The 22,125-nt window shown below is 40.3% G+C and overlaps 1 protein-coding gene across 7 annotated transcripts in view; it reads right to left on the bottom strand.

Annotated features, from left to right (window-relative positions):
- Positions 1 to 22,125, bottom strand: part of MICU3 (mitochondrial calcium uptake family member 3) — a 195,686-nt gene that overhangs the window by 103,160 nt on the left and 70,401 nt on the right. For all 7 annotated transcript variants that reach the window (XR_003940729.1, XM_030191433.1, XM_030191434.1 and 4 more), the window contains exon 5: positions 5,830 to 5,877. Coding sequence is in view for 6 of the 7 variants with exons in the window: in XM_030191433.1 (XP_030047293.1) it covers positions 5,830 to 5,877 (48 nt within the window). In the remaining variant the exon portion in view is untranslated. The remainder of the gene's footprint in view (positions 1 to 5,829; positions 5,878 to 22,125) is intronic.

The following is a 22,125-nucleotide window of genomic DNA, read 5'->3' as shown; positions in this document are numbered from 1 at the left end:
GGAGCTAACAAATTGGACTATCTCCCTCTGAGAAGGACCAATCCCTATGCAACTGTTAGATACACTGGAGAGATGTCTACAACTGTATAATTAGATATTAGCACATAGGGATATAATATAACCATATAAAGCTTTATAAGTGATAAATTATGCAAATGTATAATTAAGATACAATCAGTATATAACCAAAGAATTTTGATTTATAGCAATGTATTTACAATCACATAGATAAGAATAAGCTAGAACCTGCATATTAAAAGGTTGAAGAAAAATAATATTGTAGTAACTATAAGTTTTAGTAGGATTGGCATAATAGAAGTACTGCCAAGATGATAATTTCACACCGAACACGAACCACATTGTACCAGTTGACCTTAAGACTCAGATATTTTTATGGCCTCATAGAATACCTTCTGGAATGGATGGTACCACGGTATGTTAACCCTGGTGTCACCCTATGGGATAGGGTGAAGAGGGGAATGTTAATATATGGCCTAGCTTTGGATCTACCACTGGAATAGTGAGGGCCAAAGCTATGAAGCCTACAATAACTGAAGAAGTACTGACTAGGCCAAATAACAAGTACATGATTTAATATTTCAGAATCTGTAAAAAGCAGGTCTGAACAATGAGTCCTGACACAAACTGGTACAACTGTCACTTTAAATCAGATGAACAAAATGGAGTCTATTAGTTTTGTATAGAAGGCTACAGAGGTTATACAGAGTTCTTAAGATGGTGTGAAAAGTATTGCGACACAGAGAGATGTGGAACTGTTATCTCAACGCTTCCCAAAACATGCTGATAAGACTGTGTGGGAAAGTATCATCTCAGAAATTGAGAGCTAGGTATCTCACCATAGACTTCTATGGAGAGATTTGTGTATAAAAGAGGGGACAAATTGCCATAGCTTTGGAATCCTCCCCAACGCTTCCGTCAGACGGCGAAGCTCTGTCCGGTTGTACCAAGAATCTGTCTGCTGAATGTACCTGATTAAAGTCTGATGTCTGCATTTGTACCAACTTGAAGACTTGTCTTTGGGTAAGAAATAAAATGTATCTATCTATCTAAACCAATCTCTGTCTTTATTCTATTTTCTCTTTACCTTACATTTAGCTTACAAGGCACATCACATACACTCAGTCTCTGGAGAAACTTAGATAGTTTTTTAATAGGCATTATCTGGGAACATAAATGGCCCAGAGTATACCTAGATCCAGGAACACAGAAAGCAGGAGTTATGGGAATTAGAATTCGATTACAGCCCCTAATGCAAACCCAGAGCAGACCTCCTTGTGATTGGGTGGCAATGGAGGTTGGAGAAATCATACAGAACCTGTTATGTGACATAGGTATCTTTAGCCCCCGTGTGATCTGGAGTCAGAAAGAGGTCCAAGAGGGGGGGAATTAAAACAATATCAATACATTTCCTATATATTTTTATTGAGAGTTGTCCTTTCTTCTAGGGTGGGGTGGGGAGGGGAGGGAATATTTGTTGAAAAAATGGAATGGTTCATTGCTGTTCTGCATAGAAAAGTGAGCTCTATAGAAAGAGCCGGTGGAGGGAGGCGGGGCTAGTGCTGGGCAGACTTCTACGGTCTGTGCCCTGAAAATGGCAAATACAAATCAAGGTCAGGTATACACAAAAGTAGCACATATGAGTTTATCTTGTTGGGCAGACTGGATGGACCGTGCAGGTCATTCTCTGCCGTCATCTACTATGTACGTTACTATGTATGAGTTGTATTATCCCTAAATAAAAGATTTTTAAAAAAGTTTGAAAGATTTCAAAAGCTGGACCACAAATTGCATGATGCACTTTGATCACATATTAGCAGAAGGGCTGATAATGGTATCTACAGTGGCTCCTAAGCACTTCATTGCAAACAGTATAAAGCACATAATTTGTTCAGTAATAGCTTCATTCTTGCCACCCTCCCACTTCTAGTCCCTTCTTTATGTATTACGTCCTTATCCAGGCTCCCATTCCCCCTTTTACTTCCATTTTCAGTTTCTCTCACCTCTTTCAAAGACCAGTCCTTTTTCCCCAGCATCCATTACTCCTGCCTCTCCTCCCTTTCCACAGCATCCATTGCTCCTGCCTCTCTTCCATCCCTAGTATCCATTTCCCCACCTATTCCCTCCTACCTCATCTTCTTTGGCAGCATCTGTCCAACTACTTCCTTCTCTAATACTTATTTACACCACTTTTCCTCCTCGTGTGCAGCATCTATTCACTGCCTCGCCACCTCCACTTTCCCATGCAAATGACCCTTCCTTTTCTTCCCATAGGATCTGTCCTCCTCTTGCTCTGACCCCTCTCTCAACATGATGCCTCCTTCTCCCTACTACATCCTATTCCCTCTGATACATGCTTCCTGCTTCTGTGTGGGTAGTGAGTGGCAGGTGGTAGGGCTTTCATGATGTGCATTTCTTTTATTGCCTCTGTTGATGCAGGTCCACAGAGATGTGGTAGTGGCAGCAACAGGGACAGAGCTGGATGCAGTAACAATGCCAGAACCAATTTAAAAGGTGGACAGGCCAAGGCTTGTGTGACTCAACCAAATGTGATGTTCCTGTTAAAAACTTGCTTATATTTATGAAAAAAAAGAAGATTTAAAAAGAGAAGTCATAAGAAATAAAAATTCTCATAAAATCATATCGGGGAGTAAAGAAAAGTTAACATATAAAATCTAGAGACAATAAAGCTCCCATCTAAATCCTTGGAAAAAGCTGACACTAAACTCCTGGGGAAATTATGTTATCACTTTGCATTGCAGAATTCTGCCCTTGCCACAGAGAATTCTGTGCAAAGCCTAGGAGGCACTGGTGCTTCTTATGGTTCCTCCCTCCCATGAGATCCTCACCACAGGGCAAGCTGCTTCTAATATACATCATACCCCTATAGGCTACAATGTAACAGCAGTGAGGAGGAGAAGTGGCTGCGTGTTAGGTCGCATCTTCCTCTTCCACCACTCGAGGATGACTGTAGTATTTGAAACACTGGGCTGTACATTGTCCCACGTGGTTCAAAATACTACAGATGGTCCCGAGCGAAGGAGGAGGCAGACGTGACCTGACATGCAGCCACTTTCTTCCTCATCGACTTTTACAGTGGAGGCTCTTGGGGTAGGATATATATTAGAAGTAGTTAATTACATGGTGGAGGTCCCGTGGGGGACTGTGCTGTGGGAGGGAGGGAAGAGTAGAAAAGAATTGCTAAGCTCAGGAGTTGTGTGGAGTGAAGGGGGTATGTGTGCCCTGGGGGGGGGGGGCTGAGTGGAGGGAGGGAGCTATACCTGAGGGTAAAAGGACAAGTGGGGGGGGGGGAAGGGGGGGTTGTGCCTGAAATGAAGAGGGAAAGGAGAAAGGATTGACACTTGGGTGGGGGGGCTATGCCTGAAGACAGGAGAGCAAGTAGGGGGGTGCTTTAGAGAGGAGTTGTGCATAAGAAGAAGAGGACAAGAAGGAGGGATATGTGTCCATGAGGTATAGAGAGCAGGCAGGGGGATAATTTGAAGTATGGGGTGTTACGAGCAGAAGGAGTGTGCCTGGAGGGGAGAGGCCAAGTTCAGGACATATGCAAAGGGGGGGGGGGGGGGGGGGGGGGGGGGGAGACAGCTCAGGAAATGCCACAGCAGGATTCAGGAGAAGCAGCTATGGGGGTTTTGGAGTGAGTGCATGGGGAATTCAAGTCACTTCACTGGCTTCCGATCAGGTACCGCATACAGTTCAAGCGTCTCCTACTAACCTACAAATGCACTCGATCTGCAGCCTCTCCTTACCTCTCTACCCTCATCTCCCCTTACGTTCCTACCCGTAACCTCCGCTCTCAAGACAAATCCCTCCTCTCAGTACCCTTCTCCACCACCGCCAACTCCAGGCTCCGCCCTTTCTGCCTCGCCTCACCCCATGCTTGGAATAAACTCCCTGAGCCCATACGCCAGGCCCCCTCCCTGCCCATCTTCAAATCCTTGCTCAAAGCCCACCTCTTCAATGTCGCCTTTGGCACCTAACCACTACACCTCTATTCAGGAAATCTTGACTGCTCCAACTTGACATTTCGTCCTTTAGATTGTAAGCTCCTTCGAGCAGGGACTGTCCTTCTTTGTTAAACTGTACAGCGCTACGTAACATTAGTAGCGCTCTAGAAATGTTTAGTAGTAGTAAGTCAGAGAAAGCGAGCTGTAGGGTGGCTGTATGGGGGAAGGGGTTAGAAAAACAGATGAGGGTTCTGAGATACAGCTATGATGAGGTGAGCACCTTGGGGGGTTGTGAAAGAATTACAGAAATGATGGGAGGGGATGTGCCATGTATGGTTTGAGAGAGAGATATATATGTTTGTGTATAGGGTGTGGGGGCACTGGAATTTGAACAAACAGGACAGAAGAAAAAGCTTCCCACAGGATATAAACAACCGCACAGCCAAGATGTCTAAACTTTACAGGAGACCTGGTTTCCAAAGAAAATCCTTTATTCTATCTAACAAACTGGATCTGTTTTGTTACACAGGATAAAGGATTTACACTGGAAACCGGGTCTCTTCTAAGTACATAAGTATTGCCACACTGGGACAGACCAAAGGTCCATTAAGCCCAGTATCCCGTTTCCAACAGTGGCCAATCCAGGTCACAAATACTTGGCAAGATCCCCAAAAAGTTCAATACATTCTAGTTTTTGGTCATCCTCGCTGTGGTCTTCTTGGCATGGGAACTTGAGACAGATATGGGGAAAACATTTCAGAGAAAGCCTTGGGGAAATAAGTGCTAAAATGGTTTCTGAGAAGGAGAGGGAAAGTGAAAGAACTTGGAATTTTGCTCGGGGTGTTATGTTGGGAGTCACTAGGCTACCAGGGAATTTCTGTTTTTATATCAAGGGGGCAGGGAGGACGCTAGACCACCAAGGTTCTTTTTTATTTAATATCAAGGCAGGGAAGAGAGAAGAAGGTCGCTAGATTACTAGGATTTGTATTTTTATGTCGGGGGGGGGGGGGGGGGTCAAGTCAGGTCAATACCCTCAACTAATGCTTTATACCACACTAGCCCACTCCTCAAGTCACTTCACTGGCTCCCCGTCCACTTCCGCATACAATTCAAACTTTTCTTACTGACCTTTAAGTGCATCCATTCTGCAGCTCCCCATTACCTCTCCACTCTCATCTCTCCCTACATTCCTCCACATGATCTCCGCTCTCTGGACAAATCTCTCTCGTCGTTCCCCTTCTCCTCAACTGCTAACTCCAGGCTTCGTTCCTTTTCCCTCGCGACTCCTTATGCCTGGAATAAACTTCCTGAGCCTGTACGTCTAGCTCCATCTCTACCTGTTTTCAAATCTATGCTGAAAACCCACCTTTTCACCACTGCTTTTGGCTCCTAGCTACTACTCAATTGCCTCCCCTTGTTCCTTCTCACCCAGTACTCCCTCACCTTGTCTTGTCTGTCTGTCTGTATTATTTTTAGATTGTAAGCTCTATTGAGCTGGGACTGTCTCTCTATGTCAGGTGTTCAGCGCTGCATGCGTCTGGTAGCGCTATACAAATGTTAATAATAATAATAATGCTTTTATGCTATGTCACACCTGGTAGACATCAATGCACAGCTTACAAACCTCTCTGCATTGCTGCAAATTAAATAATGGCCTCCTTACCACACTTTTTAATATGTTGTGTGCTGATGTCTACCTCATGAATTAACTTCAGCACTGAAACACTTTCTGCATCATGCGGCCAGCTTATTAACCACATGCTTCTGCCCATGGTAGCTTTCTGCATTGCTCCTTGAAAAATTAAACTTTAGAAAAGTAATCAGTGATTTTATTTTAAATACTTACTTGTTAATATACATAAAAGAAATAGATACTCCGTATATGAAATCACACCTGGAAAGAAAAAAAGGTTTTATGTCATATGATACTGAATCTATGATGACAGTTTTCACCTTTTGCTTTTAAGTTAGAAAAAAAGCATTTTGGAATGCATTATTTAAACCAGATTAAAGCATGCTTGGTGTAATGAGATAAAAAAACACTAACACGCTTTTTCATTGTGGTAATGCCTTAGTTTCATACAGTTTGTCATTCTGCTAGATACAAAGAGGAGTATTTTCAAAGCACTTACACTTACAAAGGTACACAGTAACCTATACAAATTTGTAAGTCTAAGTGCTTTGAAAATGAGCCACATAGTATCTTTCAAATGTTTTACATCTACAGATAAAACAGAACTTACTCTAGTCAATCCACAAATTTTATCCAAGTTTTCACCATAAAAAAGGTAAAATCTATAATGTTATCATACGCATATGATTATAAACAAAAAGGGAGACACTTCGATAATAAAAAAAAAAACACGGTCCCTTATTCAATACCTTTAGCAGCCAAAATAAAAAGTCACATGCAAGAATATTTTGGTGATCAACAAATATAAAAATGTTCATTTTTTTCTGAGTTCAAAAGTGGATCTCAGCAATAACACACAACTGGAGCGTTACATTCAACATCTGTCCTCAAAAAGGGAAGTCACCTCATTCATTCCCCTCCTTCCTTTTCTCTCCAAATTACTTGAGCGTGCTGTTCACCACCACTGCCTTGATTTTCTCTCCTCACATGCTATTCTTGACCCACTACAATCTGGTTTTCGCCCTCTCCACTCAACTGAAACTACGCTTACTAAAGTCTCCAATGACCTATTACTGGCTAAATCCAGAGGTCAATATTCCATCCTCATTCTTCTTGATCTTTCCGCTGCTTTTGACACTGACGATCACAGCATACTTCTCGATACCCTGTCCTCACTTGGATTCCAGGGCTCTGTCCTTTCCTGGCTCTCTTCCTACCTCTCCCTCCGTACTTTTAGTGTTCACTCTGGTGGATCCTCTTCTACTTCTATCCCTCTGCCTGTCGGCGTACCTCAGGGTTCTGTTCTTGGTCCCCTCCTCTTTTCTATCTACACTTCTTCCCTTGGTTCATTAGTCTCATCCCATAGCTTTTCCTACCATCTCTATGCTGATGACTCCCAAATCTACCTTTCTACCCCTGATATCTCACCTTGCATCCAAACCAAAGTTTCAGCGTGCTTGTCTGACATTGCTGTCTGGATGTCTCAACGCCACCTGAAATTAAATATGACCAAAACCGAGCTTCTCATTTCCCCCCCCTCCCCAAACCCACCTCCCTGCTCCCCCTCCGTTTTCTATTTCTGTTGATGGCTCTCTCATTCTCCCTGTCTCCTCAGCTCGAAACCTTGGGGTCATCTTTGACTCTTCTCTCTCCTTCTCTGCTCATATCCAGCAGATTGCCAAGGCCTGTCGTTTCTTTCTTTACAACATCCGTAAAATCCACCCCTTTCTTTTCAAGCACTCTACCAAAACCCTCATCCACACCCTTGTCACCTCTCGTTTAGACTACTGCAATCTGCTTCTTGCTGGCCTTCAACTTAGTCACCTCTCCCCTCTCCAGTCGGTTCAAAACTCTGCTGCCCGTCTCGTCTTCCACCAGGGTCACTTTACTCATACTACCCCTCTCCTCAAGTCGCTTCACTGGCTCCCTATCCATTTTCGCATCCTGTTCAAACTTCTTCTACTAACCTATAAATGTACTCACTCTGCTGCTCCCCAGTATCTCTCCACACTCGTCCTTCCCTACACCCCTTCCCGTGCATTCCACTCAATGGATAAATCCTTCTTTTCTGTTCCCTTCTCCACTACTGCCAACTTCAGCCTTCGCGCCTTCTGTCTCGCTGCACCCTACGCCTGGAATAAACTTCCTGAGCCCCTACGTCTTGCCCCATCCTTGGCCACCTTTAAATCTAGACTGAAAGCCCACCTCTAACATTTCTTTTGACTCGTAACCACTTGTAACCATTCGTCTCCACCTACCCTCCTCTCTTCCTTCCCGTACACATTAATTGATTTGATTTGCTTACTTTATTTTTTGTCTATTAGATTGTAAGCTCTTTGAGCAGGGACTGTCTTTCTTCTATGTTTGTGCAGCGCTGCGTACGCCTTGTAGCGCTATAGAAATGCTAAATAGTAGTAGTAGTAGATATGAATATGAAAAAAGACGCCATATCTAAAATTTGAGTACAAGGTGGCTACTGAGCATATGCTAGTTGTTGACACTACCATTGAGAAAGGTCAGGAAGGCAAAAAGCAGATTTAGATGGCAGTGATTATTTTTCAGCTTTTCCACATTTCACCTGAATAAGGGACCTTAGCAACCTTGAAAGCTTATAACTTTAAACATTTGTTAGCATAAGAAAGGAATCACCCTCTACCCAATTGCATCTTGTTTTCTTTTAAATTATTACAGCCAGAAGATCACAATAACCCACCAAAAAATTAATTTAAAGAAAAACAAAAGAGGCAACTGAGTACAGGGCAATTCCTTTCCTAAGCTAATAAATGCTTACAAGCGTTCAAGACTGTTACGACCTCTTACTGCAGCTCCTTCTGACCTTGGGCAAGTCACCTAACCCTCCACTGCCCCTGGTACAAAAGAAACTTAGATTGTGAGCCCTCTAGGGACAGAGAAAGTAAATGCCTGCATATAATGTGTACAGCACTGCATAAATCTAATAGCGCTATAGAAATGATTAGTAGTAGCAGTAATAAGTGAAATATGTAAATAGCTGAAAAACCATCATGCTCCCTTTTAAATTACAAGATTTTTAAGAAATGTTAGTTATTCCAAAGTTTGACCAGTGATATTTTATTTTATTTTTTATTTTTGTTACATATGTACCCCGCACTTTCCCACTCATGGCAGGCTCAATGCGGCTTACATATTGTATACAGGTACTTATTTGTACCTGGGGCAATGGAGGGTTAAGTGACTTCCTCAGAGTCACAAGGAGCTGCCTATGCCTGAAGTGGGAATCGAGCACAGTTCCTCAGGTCCCCAGGACCAAAGTCCACCACCCTAACCCCTAGGCCACTCCTCCACTCCCCTTGCTGTTATATATGGATATTTAACAGGATTTCTTTTGGGGGGTGGAGAGGGGGCATTATTATGGACACTGAGGTGATATTAATATGTATTTGTATATTATTTATAATGTGCAAATACATGAACATATTTTAGATGTGACCACGTACATCATCCACAGAGCTGGTACAAATGCTTGCGTCTGAATTGGTTAAAAAAAAAGAGGGGTGTGGGCAGTGGCGTTCCTAGGGGGGGGGCGGTCCGCCCAGGGTGCACACCGCCGGGGGGGTGCCACGCGTGCCTGCCCTCCGTTGTTCCACGCTTCTTCTCTGCCCCGGAACAGGTTACTTCCTGTTCCGGGGCAGAGAAGAAGCATGGAACAACAGAGGACAGGCGCGCGTGGCACCCCCCCGGCGGCGTGCATCCGGCGGGGGGGGGGGTTCCTTCGTGGGTGTGTCCTTTCGCCGGGAGGGGGGTCCGCGCTGCATCGGGGGGGGGGGGGGCGCTGCACCCGGGGGGCGGGGCGAATCGGCGATCCGCCCCGGGTGCCAGCCCCCCTAGGAACGCTACTGGGTGTGGGTAAGTGCAGTATTCTATAATTTACATGTGGAACTATGTGCTCCACCTATGCTCCGCCCAAACTCTGTGCCATTGCGTTTAAATAACATTTTATAGAATAGCACAAAGCCAGAATATTGGCATTTATGTGCATATATGCTAGTATTCAGGTCATTTACACACATTATTGGCACCTAAATATTGGTATCCTCTTTATAGAATTACCCCCTTGCTGTTAGCAGCCAAAGGATTTATTTTTCAGATGAAAGATGCAGTTATAGAAATATACAAAGTACCTATGATGTGACGCCTATGACTTGATCCAGGTTATTTTGATGCAATAGCAAATATCAGCAATATCAAAACAAATATTTTTGTAGAAATTAGAAAAGAAAATCAAACCACTAATATCTCAACATATTTGCCTAAACATCTGCTGAATTCAACAAAACTGAGCTCAAGAAAACATCAGACCCTCGAGCTTTAGCATAATTACAGTGATCATTAGGTGCATGGGCCCTTCAGATTTCCTCTTGGCTGTAACTCTGCAAGCACATTTACAACAAAAGACTACGGGATCAATACTCAAAGCCAGTTAACCAGGTAAGTGAACTTCTTGCCCGGTTAACTGCACTGAGTGAACTTCAAGGAAATATTCAGCAGCCACTATTGGATAGTATCACTAAATATTCCCTTTAACTGCTAAAGTTGAAACCAGCTAATGTGTGGACAGTCTGGGGGTGGAGTCAGCACTTAACCAGATAAGTGCCCATCTTCAACCCTTAATCAGTTAATTAGGACCACATAAATAGCAGTCTGACCTTTGGTCAGTTTAACTTAATTATGGGCTGAATATCGGCACTTATCTGGTTAAGTGCCAGCTGTCAACGCATACGCGGATATTTAATGCCAGTACCTTGACACAGCCTGGTACTGAAAATCTAAGCATAACTTTGGCAACGGTGATCAAAGATTTGAGAAAATATTGACCACCGCTGGTTAAATATTACCCTCTAAAGATTTTAAACCTTTCACTATAACTTTCTATGTTAAAAGGATAAATACATATGTTGTATGAAAGAATCTGTGAAACTCCTTCAAAACTGCAGAATACAGCTACATCTGGCACATTGGTTTAATCTAAGATCTACAGTTTTATTGCTTTCTACTGTTACCGCACAAGTATTGTAACTGTTACTGCAGTGACAGTGTTAGGAGGTGGGAAAAGGGAAGAGAATGGACACAGACTGTACACTGCAGTTACTACTGGGTACTTACTGTGCAGTCACTTGTGCAGTTAGTGCAGGCGCACTTACTACATCCTCAACAGGAATAAGCACTGCCATACTGGGAAAAGACCAAGGATCCATCAAGCCCAGCATCCTGTCTCCGACAGCAGCCAATCCAGGCTTCAAGAATGCAGCAACCACCCCCCCCCCCCCCAAAAAAAAAAAAAAAAAATTAATAATGTTCAATGGACTTTTCCCTCAGGAATCTGTCCAAACCCCCTTTAAACTCCGTAAGGCCAGCTGCTGTCACTACATTTTCCAGCAATGAGTTCCAGAGTCCAACTACACGCTAAGTAAAGAAAAGCTTTCTCCTTGTTTGTTTTAAATCTACCATATTCTAGCTTCATCTTGTGTCCCCTGGTTCTATTGTTGTTTGAAAGTGTAAACAAACGCTTCACATCTGTCCGCTCTACTCCACTCATTATCTTGTAGACTTCTATCATATCACCCCTCAGCCGCCTTTTCTCCAAGCTGAAGAGCCCTAACCTTCTCAGCCTTTCCTCATAGAGAAGTCGTTCCATCCCTTTAAACATTTTCATCGCCCTTCTCTGCACCTTCTCCAATTCCTTTATATCTTTTTTGAGATGCGGTGACCAGAATTGGACACAATATTTGAGGTGCGGTCGCACCATGGAGCGATACAAAAGCATAATAGCATCCTTGTGTTTGTTTTCCATCCCTTTCCTAATATCATCCAACATTCTGTGCGCTTTCTTAGCCGCCGCAGCACACTGAGCAGAAGTTTTTAATGTCTTATCCTTGATGACTCCAGACTAATTATGAATAGCTTTAGCATGCGGTACAGAACTTTACAGTGTGGTAGTTGCAGAGGACATGTTAGGAACATCCTCAACAGTTACCACATAGCCTTTGCACTTACTGAACTTTACTATTTGCTGTTAACTAACCCCCTTAATGTGCTTTATCAATGAGCGCTACCGCTAAGATATGTTATTTTACTGTTAATCTCAATTAACAGTGGAAGAGTGGCCTAGTGGTTAGAGTGGTGGACTTTGGTCCTGGGGAACTGAGGAACTGAGTTCGATTCCCACTTCAGGCACAGGCAGCTCCTTGTGACTCTGGGCAAGTCACTTAACCCTCCATTGCCCCAGGTACAAATAAGTACCTGTATACAATATGTAAGCCGCATTGAGCCTGCCATGAGTGGGAAAGCGCGGGGTACAAATGTAACAAAAAAACAAAAACAAATTATTAGCAACTAGGTCTCACGTATAAAATGGAACCTGTGCTAAAACACCATAAGTTAATGGTAAATAACTCATCTTAACAATACCTCACATTGTTAACTACACATATAAATGCAAATTAAAACCTACTACACTTTAGTAAAAGGACCCCAAAATTTGTATTCTAATAGCCACAAACACACCTCCTAACATACGTTTTCTTGCTTTTAACTAGTACCTCACAGAAACAGAAATAGCAACATAATTGACCTTCCAAGTGGTTACACAGCAAATTAAAAATGGAGTAAATCTTTAACACTTATCTTGATATCAGATACTACTGATGTTATGATAAAGTGGTGTAAAACATCCTTAAGTAATCACTCGGTAAATGTAAAAACTATTTTGAGTTTTGCTCCTCTTTGTTTGATGCCACCCTCTTTGTTGGAAAACAAAGAAAGGAAGACCAACTGTCAGACAGCACATCAGCAATCCCAAAAGGAGCTATCCAGAAGGCACTGAAAGCATTCCCTCCTTTTGTTTTGTAGTCCTAGATGGTGACCTAAGGACAGATAGTTCTGGTTGACTGCCCTGAGTGTTATGGGAGAGAGAGCATGGAATGGTTAGGCCTCAGAAAGAAGGCCCAATTTTGAGATTCTGTAGACAACACAAGGGTCATAAAAGGAATACGTACAAAGAGGCTGGCAAAAAGGAAACAGACATTAAAAGTAACCAAATGTTAACATGGTACTCACCAGCTTTAGAAACAAATGAGAATTTGCACTAGGTAATCTACATTGCAATATTTTCAAAGAAAGACATTCACCCATGTGTAGGAAAGCACTATGAATGATTCATAAGACAGTCAAGATAAGAATTATCATCCTGTATGAACTAGTCTTGCATATATAGGACCAAAAGGACTTGTTTAATTTTTGAATGTATCAGTGTGGAAAGTGCGGCCACAAAATATTATACCTGTATAAAGTAGGGAATTCAGTTAATGGCATTGAAAAACTTGAGTGCTAAGCACTATTTTATACAGGGAGTGCACCCTTTATAGAACAGGGTTCAGCGCAGATCCTGTGCCTATCTTCTGGCTGTCGTATTTACGCCTGCTAAAAGCAAGTGTAAATACAAGAGCCCAACTTAGGCGTGCTTTGTGTGATTTCTGTAAATCCATGTGCAACGTTAAGGAACACTCTTGACATGCCCCTGGCCATGTCCCCTTTTCAGATACACATGACTGAAGTTAGGTACTGTGCTTTATAGAATAATCCTCAGCAAGATGTGCGTGCAAATATTTAAGATTGCCAGTTAATATCAATAATTGAATGCTAGCACCCAAATGCTGATATTTCTGAGCTCATTAATCAATTTATTTGCACACATCTGCATCTCTGCTGTGTGCACAATGTTGGGTGTGGAAATTTGGACATGATATATAGAATCCGAGGAATAATATATGTACACTGCTTTGGTTGTACCATAGATATAAATTCCATGACCTTTTACGCTAAACCATCACAAAGCATGTCTCTTCTTGTTTAAGACAATATTTTGTAAATACAGTGAATCAAGGTTACAAGAATTCTTCCTATTGTGAACTATTCTGTCTGTAAAAAAAACCTCCTTTTAAAATGAAAAATATGGTCCTTCCTAAGCAAAAGATTCCTGTTCCATGAAAATTGTATAATGCCAATTATACACTGCTAATTTACTTATGATTTTATGGTTATAATAAGAGACACTGTTTCTTCCCTTAATATTCACAAAACCTACACTCCTGCACATTAATGCTGCTAAGATCCTTGCTGTGTTTACATTCACTTCACATTGAAAAGGCAGGCAACTATCTTTGCCTTTAATTCAGTTGTCAATATGAGTTTCCCAGAGCAACTTGCCAAAAACATTAAAACATGCTCCTGGAATTCAGAATGTGCTTGGATGCTGCTTATCTCTATAAACCCGGATGTTGATGCCTCCTGACCTGCAGTTATACTGATAGGAAATCAAAGGCTAAGCTACCAAATGATCAAGCTAAGTGAACTCATTTCAGCTGAAGTGCATCCATTCATTTCCACACATGCTAGAGGGAAAAACAGCCTCTCAATATCAAGGCTTTAATACAACAAAAGAGGAGGAGATCTGGTAATAACTGTCAAGAAGATGAAGAGGCTCATTTTCAAAGCACACAGACTTACACAGTTACATAGGTTACCATGCAAATTTATAAGTCTATGTGCTTTGAAAATTAGCACTCAAATCACACCTCTATATGGTGTTCAAATGATTATAATAATCTATAGGGAAGATATCCATATTGATGCCAGAGAAAACTGAAATCGGGTGTGATACATTTTAATGGACTCACATGGCTGTTCTACATCTTAATATGTGTGAGGCATGTGAGGTCTCAAAATTCTTGAAAACCACCATCTTTTCTGTTTGTTCCTTTAGATGATTCCACAGACCACTACGCCTGTCCAACATGGAGCTGCAAAGGTCAGCATTTATTTTTAAATGCCCCAGCCATGGCAGTAAAAAACAATCTGCACATTCAGTGCCAGTATCTGGATAGAGCAGTGACTAGTGCCATTATATCGACAGTGGCGATATTCAGATCACTAACTATATTAGCTATTTGGACAACATAGGACAGCCTTTTTGCTGTCCTACATACTCCAGATAGATTATATGGACAGTGGACTAAAATATCACTACTATCCAGATAACTCCAGGAATCATGTTAGAGCACTAATGATTTCAGCAGCCCTATTTGGATTCTGCTGCTGAAAATCACCAGATAGGCTGGCCAGCGACTATCCAGATGTACTTTTAAATATTGACCCCTACAATAATAATCTATAGGTAAACCACATATGCCTCATTCTATCAATAAAACCATCTTAGATGGCAATGCATTTTGGGGGAGAGAGGTGTTATGATCATGAAAAGTCTCATGAAGAGTTTTTTTTTCATTATTTCTAAAAGTATTAAAAGTTGTTTATAATTCTTGAGTTGTTCCTTTTAATCAACATGGGATGTAAGAATTTAGTAAGTATTGCTTTCTATCGCAGTACAGCTAAAATGAATGAAAGCAGATAACGTTCAACCGGTTCATCCAGTCTTCCAGGCTGACCTTCTGGCTTTCTAGTTTTCTACTACTTTGCACAGATCAGCATGTGGTAGTCATTTTATAACAGGGTCTCCATAAAAAATTCTTGAAAATGTGCCTATTTTATGAAGGCTCAATCTCAAGAAATGTTCATCAAAATCTTTATAAAAAGTTTTAAAGGGCCATCATATCTGAAACAAAATTCCACCACTGAATAAAGCTTCTACAGTTTAATCATCAGTCCATATGATTGAGTGATATGTTTTACTGGAGATGACCAGTGTCCTTCTGTTTTGTTTGCTAATTAAATCCAGTCACTATTTTTGAAAGTGTTTCAAGTTATGCACAGTAATGACAAAATTTTGTACCAAAATTAATGAATACGTTGTGTGTGGGAAGTTTGCACAGTCTTATGCTTGTCAGTGGGGCACTTCTAAATCTGTGTGGATATAAACATTCAAATCAGAGACTACAGTTTATGCAGCTAAGTATTTGTTTTTGAAATATTTGAGAAATACAGTATGGAATGATGATTAAACTGTAGAAGCATTATTCAAAGGTGGACATATCCTTCAGATATGATGGTCTTTTAAAGCTTTTTATAAAGATTTGGATGAGTTTTGTTTTGTATTATTGTTTGGAACTATCCTAGATTTTAGTTGTTTGTGTTACTTGTGTTTCATATAAGTCCGCAACGCACTTCAGCAACCAATGGTAGCATTCCCCTGCATGCTCAGTTCAGTCACTGAACTCAGTGTACATGAGAGAGCTGGCATTGGCAGCCAAAGTGTGCCTGCTGACTTAAGTACTGCTCAGACAGCACAGGTGGGATTCTCGCAGGAGACATCTTTGGTTGGTGGGGCTTGGCATCCCTGCCAGCCATTAAAGCAGGGGGGCCTGAGCCACCGGTAAACTCTGTTGAGGAAGGACTGTCTCTTATGTGTATGTGTACATCACTGTGTGCATCTAGTAGCAGTTCAGAAAAAAAAAATTAGTGTTAACAGTTAACACATTACTGTATGTTTAGGACTTCTGATTTTAGGTTTTAACCACTGAACACTGAGAAAACACCCTAGGTGTAAAAAGTAAAAAATGTGTTTACTGGATAAACACCAGAAAAATCCCACTTACCCTAGTACTTGTCTCATCTCTCCCCTTTTCTGCCTTGAATTTTTCACTCTTTTTCTATACCTTTTCTATGATGACCCTTCAGCTGCACAAATGTATTTATTTGATTCCAATGGAAAAGAAGTTGCACTCAGGCTTTGAAGACACTAATTGCCCCTATATTCAGCCCTGCCATGATTAAATTATACCAGGCTATTCAGTGCCAATATCCCAGTATCGGGTGAAGCTGAATATCCAAGTTTAATGGACAGAGTTGTGATTATCAGGACATTCGATTTTTCACAAAGCTTCAACTGTGTTTTTTTTTTTCCTTTATTGTGGAGCTTCCATCTGAATTACTCACTGTGACAGTACTTAAAAGACAGCATTAAGGGATTTTGGAATATAAGCATAAAGGATAGAAAAAAAGTAGCACACAACTCATTTTTGCATGCACACGAAATGTAAGTCTTGCATACACAAAGGGTCTCATTTACTAATGTGTATCAATGTGGTTTAACGCACATTAAATGATGCAATCCCATACGAACATAAGCGTTGCCATACCGAGACAGACCAAAGGTCCATCACGTCCAGCACCCTGTTTCCAACAGTGGCCAATCCAGGACACAAATACCTGGCAAGATCCCAAAACAGTTCAATACATTTTATGCTGCTTATCCTAGCAATATAATTGTCAAAACAAAAACTGTGCCCACACTCTGTCGAGCGTGAAATATATAACAAAATATTCAAACACACATGAATACAAGTATGTTTTTGATTTTTTCTTGCTTTATCAGTATGTAAAGTGGAGTAGTCTCATATATATCACACGAAAAAAGTGATTTTTTCACCCAATAACTGAGTGTATCATCCGTGTGTATGATCTAATCATTGACTTAACCTCCACCAACCTTTACTATTCACTTGCTTTAATATTAATAAATCTCTCTTTAACAGATCGTAATCAACAAAGTCTATGCAGCACTTAACTTGAGCAGGTTGGTGCGCTCAAAACCCCGACAGGTCCCCGTTTCGTACTAACTTTGTCAAGGGGGAGTCACCAATTCTATGGTACAAGAAAGAGATGCAACTAGTGATTACTTCCAGAAAATCTCTACAAAACATATTAGTTATATTATTACTTGCATTCATTTAAAATCGCTAGTGGCTTACCCGGTAGCTGCCTCGAGTGCATGTGAAGCGTTGCTTTGTCTGACTTAAGATGGCGTCGGCGTCTTTTTATTAATGAGAAGCTGCGCCAGCTGGTTGAAAAAGTCATAAGACAAAACTTCAAAATAAAAGTCATCAGCGAGAACTTATGTCTACAACAATAGCCAATGACAGATTTATAGATGTCGTGAGCATATTGGGTAAAAACCCTGTCTGTATCCGTGATGTGTTAAAAGCACCCATGGTTCAACATTGGATGTCCGAAAAACACACTATTGAAGATCTGAGATGCATGGTAATTGAACAAGTGATCCCTTCTACTAGAGGTGGTGATTTAAATAGAAAGATCTTACAACGTGAAACTTTTTGGATTTTTACATTGGACACCATAGAGCCAAGGGGCCTGAACACTTACACCCAATGGAGTTGTTTTTTCTAACGAAATAACTTTTTTCTAACGAAATAACTTGTTTCAATCGTTTAATTTTTTTAATTTTTTCATTCTTTTAACATATCACGGATACAGACAGGGTTTTTACCCAATATGCTCACGACATCTATAAATCTGTCATTGGCTATTGTTGTAGACATAAGTTCTCGCTGATGACTTTTATTTTGAAGTTTTGTCTTATGACGTTTTTCAACCAGCTGGCGCGGCTTCTCATTAATAAAAAGACGCCGACGCCATCTTAAGTCAGACAAAGCAACGCTTCACATGCACTCGAGGCAGCTACCGGGTAAGCCACTAGCGATTTTAAATGAATGCAAGTAATAATATAACTAATATGTTTTGTAGAGATTTTCTGGAAGTAATCACTAGTTGCACCCCTTGACAAAGTTAGTACGAAACGGGGACCTGTCGGGGTTTTGAGCGCACCAACCTGCTCAAGTTAAGTGCTGCATAGACTTTGTTGATTACGATCTGTTAAAGAGAGATTTATTAATATTAAAGCAAGTGAATAGTAAAGGTTGGTGGAGGTTAAGTCAATGATTAGATCATACACACGGATGATACACTCAGTTATTGGGTGAAAAAATCACTTTTTTCGTGTGATATATATGAGACTACTCCACTTTACATACTGATAAAGCAAGAAAAAATCAAAAACATACTTGTATTCATGTGTGTTTGAATATTTTGTTATATATCCTAGCAATAAGCAGTGGATTTTCCCCATCCATCTTAATAATGGCTTACGGACTTTTCTTTTAGGAAGCTATCCAAACCTTTTTTAAACCCTGATAAGCTAACTGCTTTTACTACATTCTCTGGCAACGAATTCCAGAGTTTAATTACAAATTGAGTGAAGAAATATTTTGTCCAATTTGTTTTAAATTTACTACTTTGTAGCTTCATTGCGTGCCCTCTAGTCCTAGTATTTTTGGAAAGAGTAAACAAGTGATTCATATCTACCCATTCCACTCATTATTTTATAGACCTCTATCATATCTTTCCTCAGCAATCTTTTCTCCAAGCTGAAGAGCCCTAGCCACCTTAGCCTTTCCTCATACAGAAGTCGTCCCATTTCGTATATCATTTTTGTTACCCTTTACTGTACCTTTTCTAATTCCACTATATCTTTTTTGAGATGCAGTGACCAGAACTGCACATAGTATTCAAGGTGCGGTCGCACCATGGAGCGATACAAAGTCATTAAAATGTCCTCATTTTTCTTTTCCATTCCCTTCCTAATAATACCTAACATTCTATTTGCTTTCTTAGCTGACGCCGCACATTAAGCAGAAGGTTTCAACGTATCATCAACGATGACACCTAGATCCCTTTCCTGGTCAGTGACTACTAATGTGGAACCTTGCATCATGTAACTTTAGTTTGGGTTCCTCTTTCCCACATGCATCGCTTTGCACTTACTCACATTAAATGTCATCTGCCATTTGGATGCCCAGTCTTGAAAGGTTCTATTGTAATTTTTCACAATCCTCTTGTGATTTAACAACATTCAATAACTTTGCGTCGTCAGCAAATGTAATTTCCTCACTAGTTACTCTCATCTCTAGATCATTTATAAATATGTTAACAAGCAGCGGTCCCAGCACAGACTCCTAGGGAACCTCACTACTCTTCTCCATTGAGAATACTGACTATTTAACCCTATTCTCTGTTTTCTAGCGTTTAACCAGTTTTTAATCCATAATAGAACACTACCTCCTATCCCATGACTCTCCAATTTCCTTTCAGGAGGTACTCTGTCAAATGCCTTTTGAAAATCCAGATACACAATATCAACTGGCTCACCTTTATCCACATGTTTGTTCACCCCTTCAAAGAAATGTAGTAGACTGGTGAGGCAAGATTTCCCTTCACTAAATCCATGTTGGCTTTGTCTCATTAATCAATACTTTTGAATATGCTCTGTAATTTTGTTCTTTATAATAGTCTCTACCATTTTGCCCTGCACCGATGTCAGGCTCACCAGTCTATAATTTCCCAGATCACCTCTGGAACTTTTATATTGGCCACCCTCCAATCTTCTGATACCATGCTTAATTTAAAAAAATAAATTATATATTACTAACAATAGTTCTGCAAGTTCATTTTTCAATTCTATCAGTATTCTGGGAAGAATACCATCCGGTCCAGGCGATTTGCTGCTCTTCAATTTGTCAAACTGCACCATTACATCTTCCAGGTTTATAGAAATTTGATTCAGTTTCTCAGTCTTGTTAGTTTTGAATACCATTTCTGGCAATGGTATATCTCCCAAATCTTCCTTGGTGAAGACTGAAGCAAAGAATTAATTTAATCTCTCCACTATGGCTTTGTCTTCCCTGAGTGCCCCTTTTACCCCTCAGTCATCTAGTGGTCCAACTTGCTGGCTTCTTGCATTTAATATACCCAAAAAAGATTTTGCTATGTGTTTTTGCCTCCAACGCAATTTTTTTTCAATCTCTAGGGCAAGGGGGCACTCATGGGACTTTGGACGGATGATCAGTGTAGCAAATGTAAGAGCAGCAGAGGAACAATCCTTCACTCTTTTCTGGAGTGTCTGGCTCTGACGCTGTGGAATGAGGTGTTCCAGGTACTTAATACTGTCACAGAAGCAAGACGTAGGAAAGGTAGTCTCTTCAAAAAAATGGAGGAGAGATCTATAAAGAAACAATTCTTTATTGCAAGCAAATTGACAACGACATTGTGTTTCTATTATATTTATTAATTTTTATTTATATTATAAATGTTGATCACATATACATATATATTTTTTATATTTTTTGATTTTTTTACTATTTTAATGTTTTTATTTTTATTATTTTTATGTTTATTTTTATTTGTTTTCCCCTTTTTATTTTTTATTTTATTTTTTTATTTTCATATTTAATATTGTTTATAATTGATCTGTTCATGTATCACTCATAAGTGCATGTACATAATTATTTTTTAATATTCCTGATTTATATACCGTTCTTCTCATTTTATCATAGTCTCATATGGTGGAAAGTGTGAGCCCTCCACAACTCACCAAAAAGCTACTGTACCAACATATAGGTGACACTTGCAGGCATATTAAATACTGTGGCTTGCCTGATTTTTAAATTGACAAATTGAAGAGTAGTAAATCGCCTGGACCAGATAGTATATGTCCCCGAGTATTGACAGAATTGAAAAATGAACTTACAGAGCTATTGTTAGTAATATATAATTTATCTTTAAAATCAAGCATGGTACCAGAAGATTGGAGGTTGGCCAATGTAACGCTAATTTTTATAAAGGGTTTCAGACATGATCCAAGAAATTATAGACAGGTGAGCCTGATGTTGGTGCCAGGCAAAATGGTAGAGACTATTATAAAGAACAAATTTACAGCATATATACATAAGCAAGTATTAATGAGATATGGAGGCATATTTTCAAAGAGCTTAGACTTACAAAGTTACATAGCAACCTATGGAACTTTGTAAATGAGCCCCAAAGCCAACATGAATTTAATCATGGGGGAAAAAACTTTCTTCAACAATCTACTACATTTCTTTCAAGGGGTGAATAAGCATGTGGATAAAGGTGAGCCAGTTGATATTGTGTATCTGGATTTTCAAAAGATATCTGACAAAGTACTTCATGAAAGACTCCTGAGGAAATTAGAAAAAGTCATGGGATAGGAGGCAATATCCTACTGTGGATTAAAAACTGGTTAAAAGATAGAAAATAGAAAGTAGGGTTAAATGATCAATATTCTCAATGGAGAAGGGTAGATAGTGGGGTTCCCCAGGTGCCTGTGCTGGGACCACTGCTTTTTAACATATTTATAAATAATCTAAAGGCGGGAACAACTAGTAAGATAATTTAATTTGCTGATGACACAAAGTTATTCAAAATTGTTAAATTGCAAGAGGATTGTGCAAAATTGCAAGAGGACCTTACGAGACTGAAAGACTAGCCATCGAAATGGCAGATGACATTTAATGTGTGCAAGTGCATCGTGATGCATGTGGGAAAGGAGGAACCCAAACTATAATTACGTGATGCAAGGTTCTACATTAGGAATCACCACCCAGGAAACGGATCTAGGTGTCATCATTGTTGATATGTTGAAACCCTTTGTTCAGTGAGCGGCAGCAGCTAACAAAGCAGATAGAATGTTAGGAATTATTAGGAAAAGAATGGAAAACAAAATGAGAATATTATAATGCCTTTGTATTGCTCCATGGTGTGACTGCACCTCAAATACTGTGTGCAATTCTGATCACCACATCTCAAAAAAAAAAAAGATATAACAGAATTAGAAAAGGTACAGAGATGGGCAATGATAAA

Source organism: Microcaecilia unicolor, chromosome 2 (genome assembly GCF_901765095.1).
Source record: "Microcaecilia unicolor chromosome 2, aMicUni1.1, whole genome shotgun sequence".
Lineage (NCBI taxonomy): Eukaryota > Metazoa > Chordata > Amphibia > Gymnophiona > Siphonopidae > Microcaecilia > Microcaecilia unicolor.
This window is presented reverse-complemented; position numbering and strand designations above follow the sequence as displayed.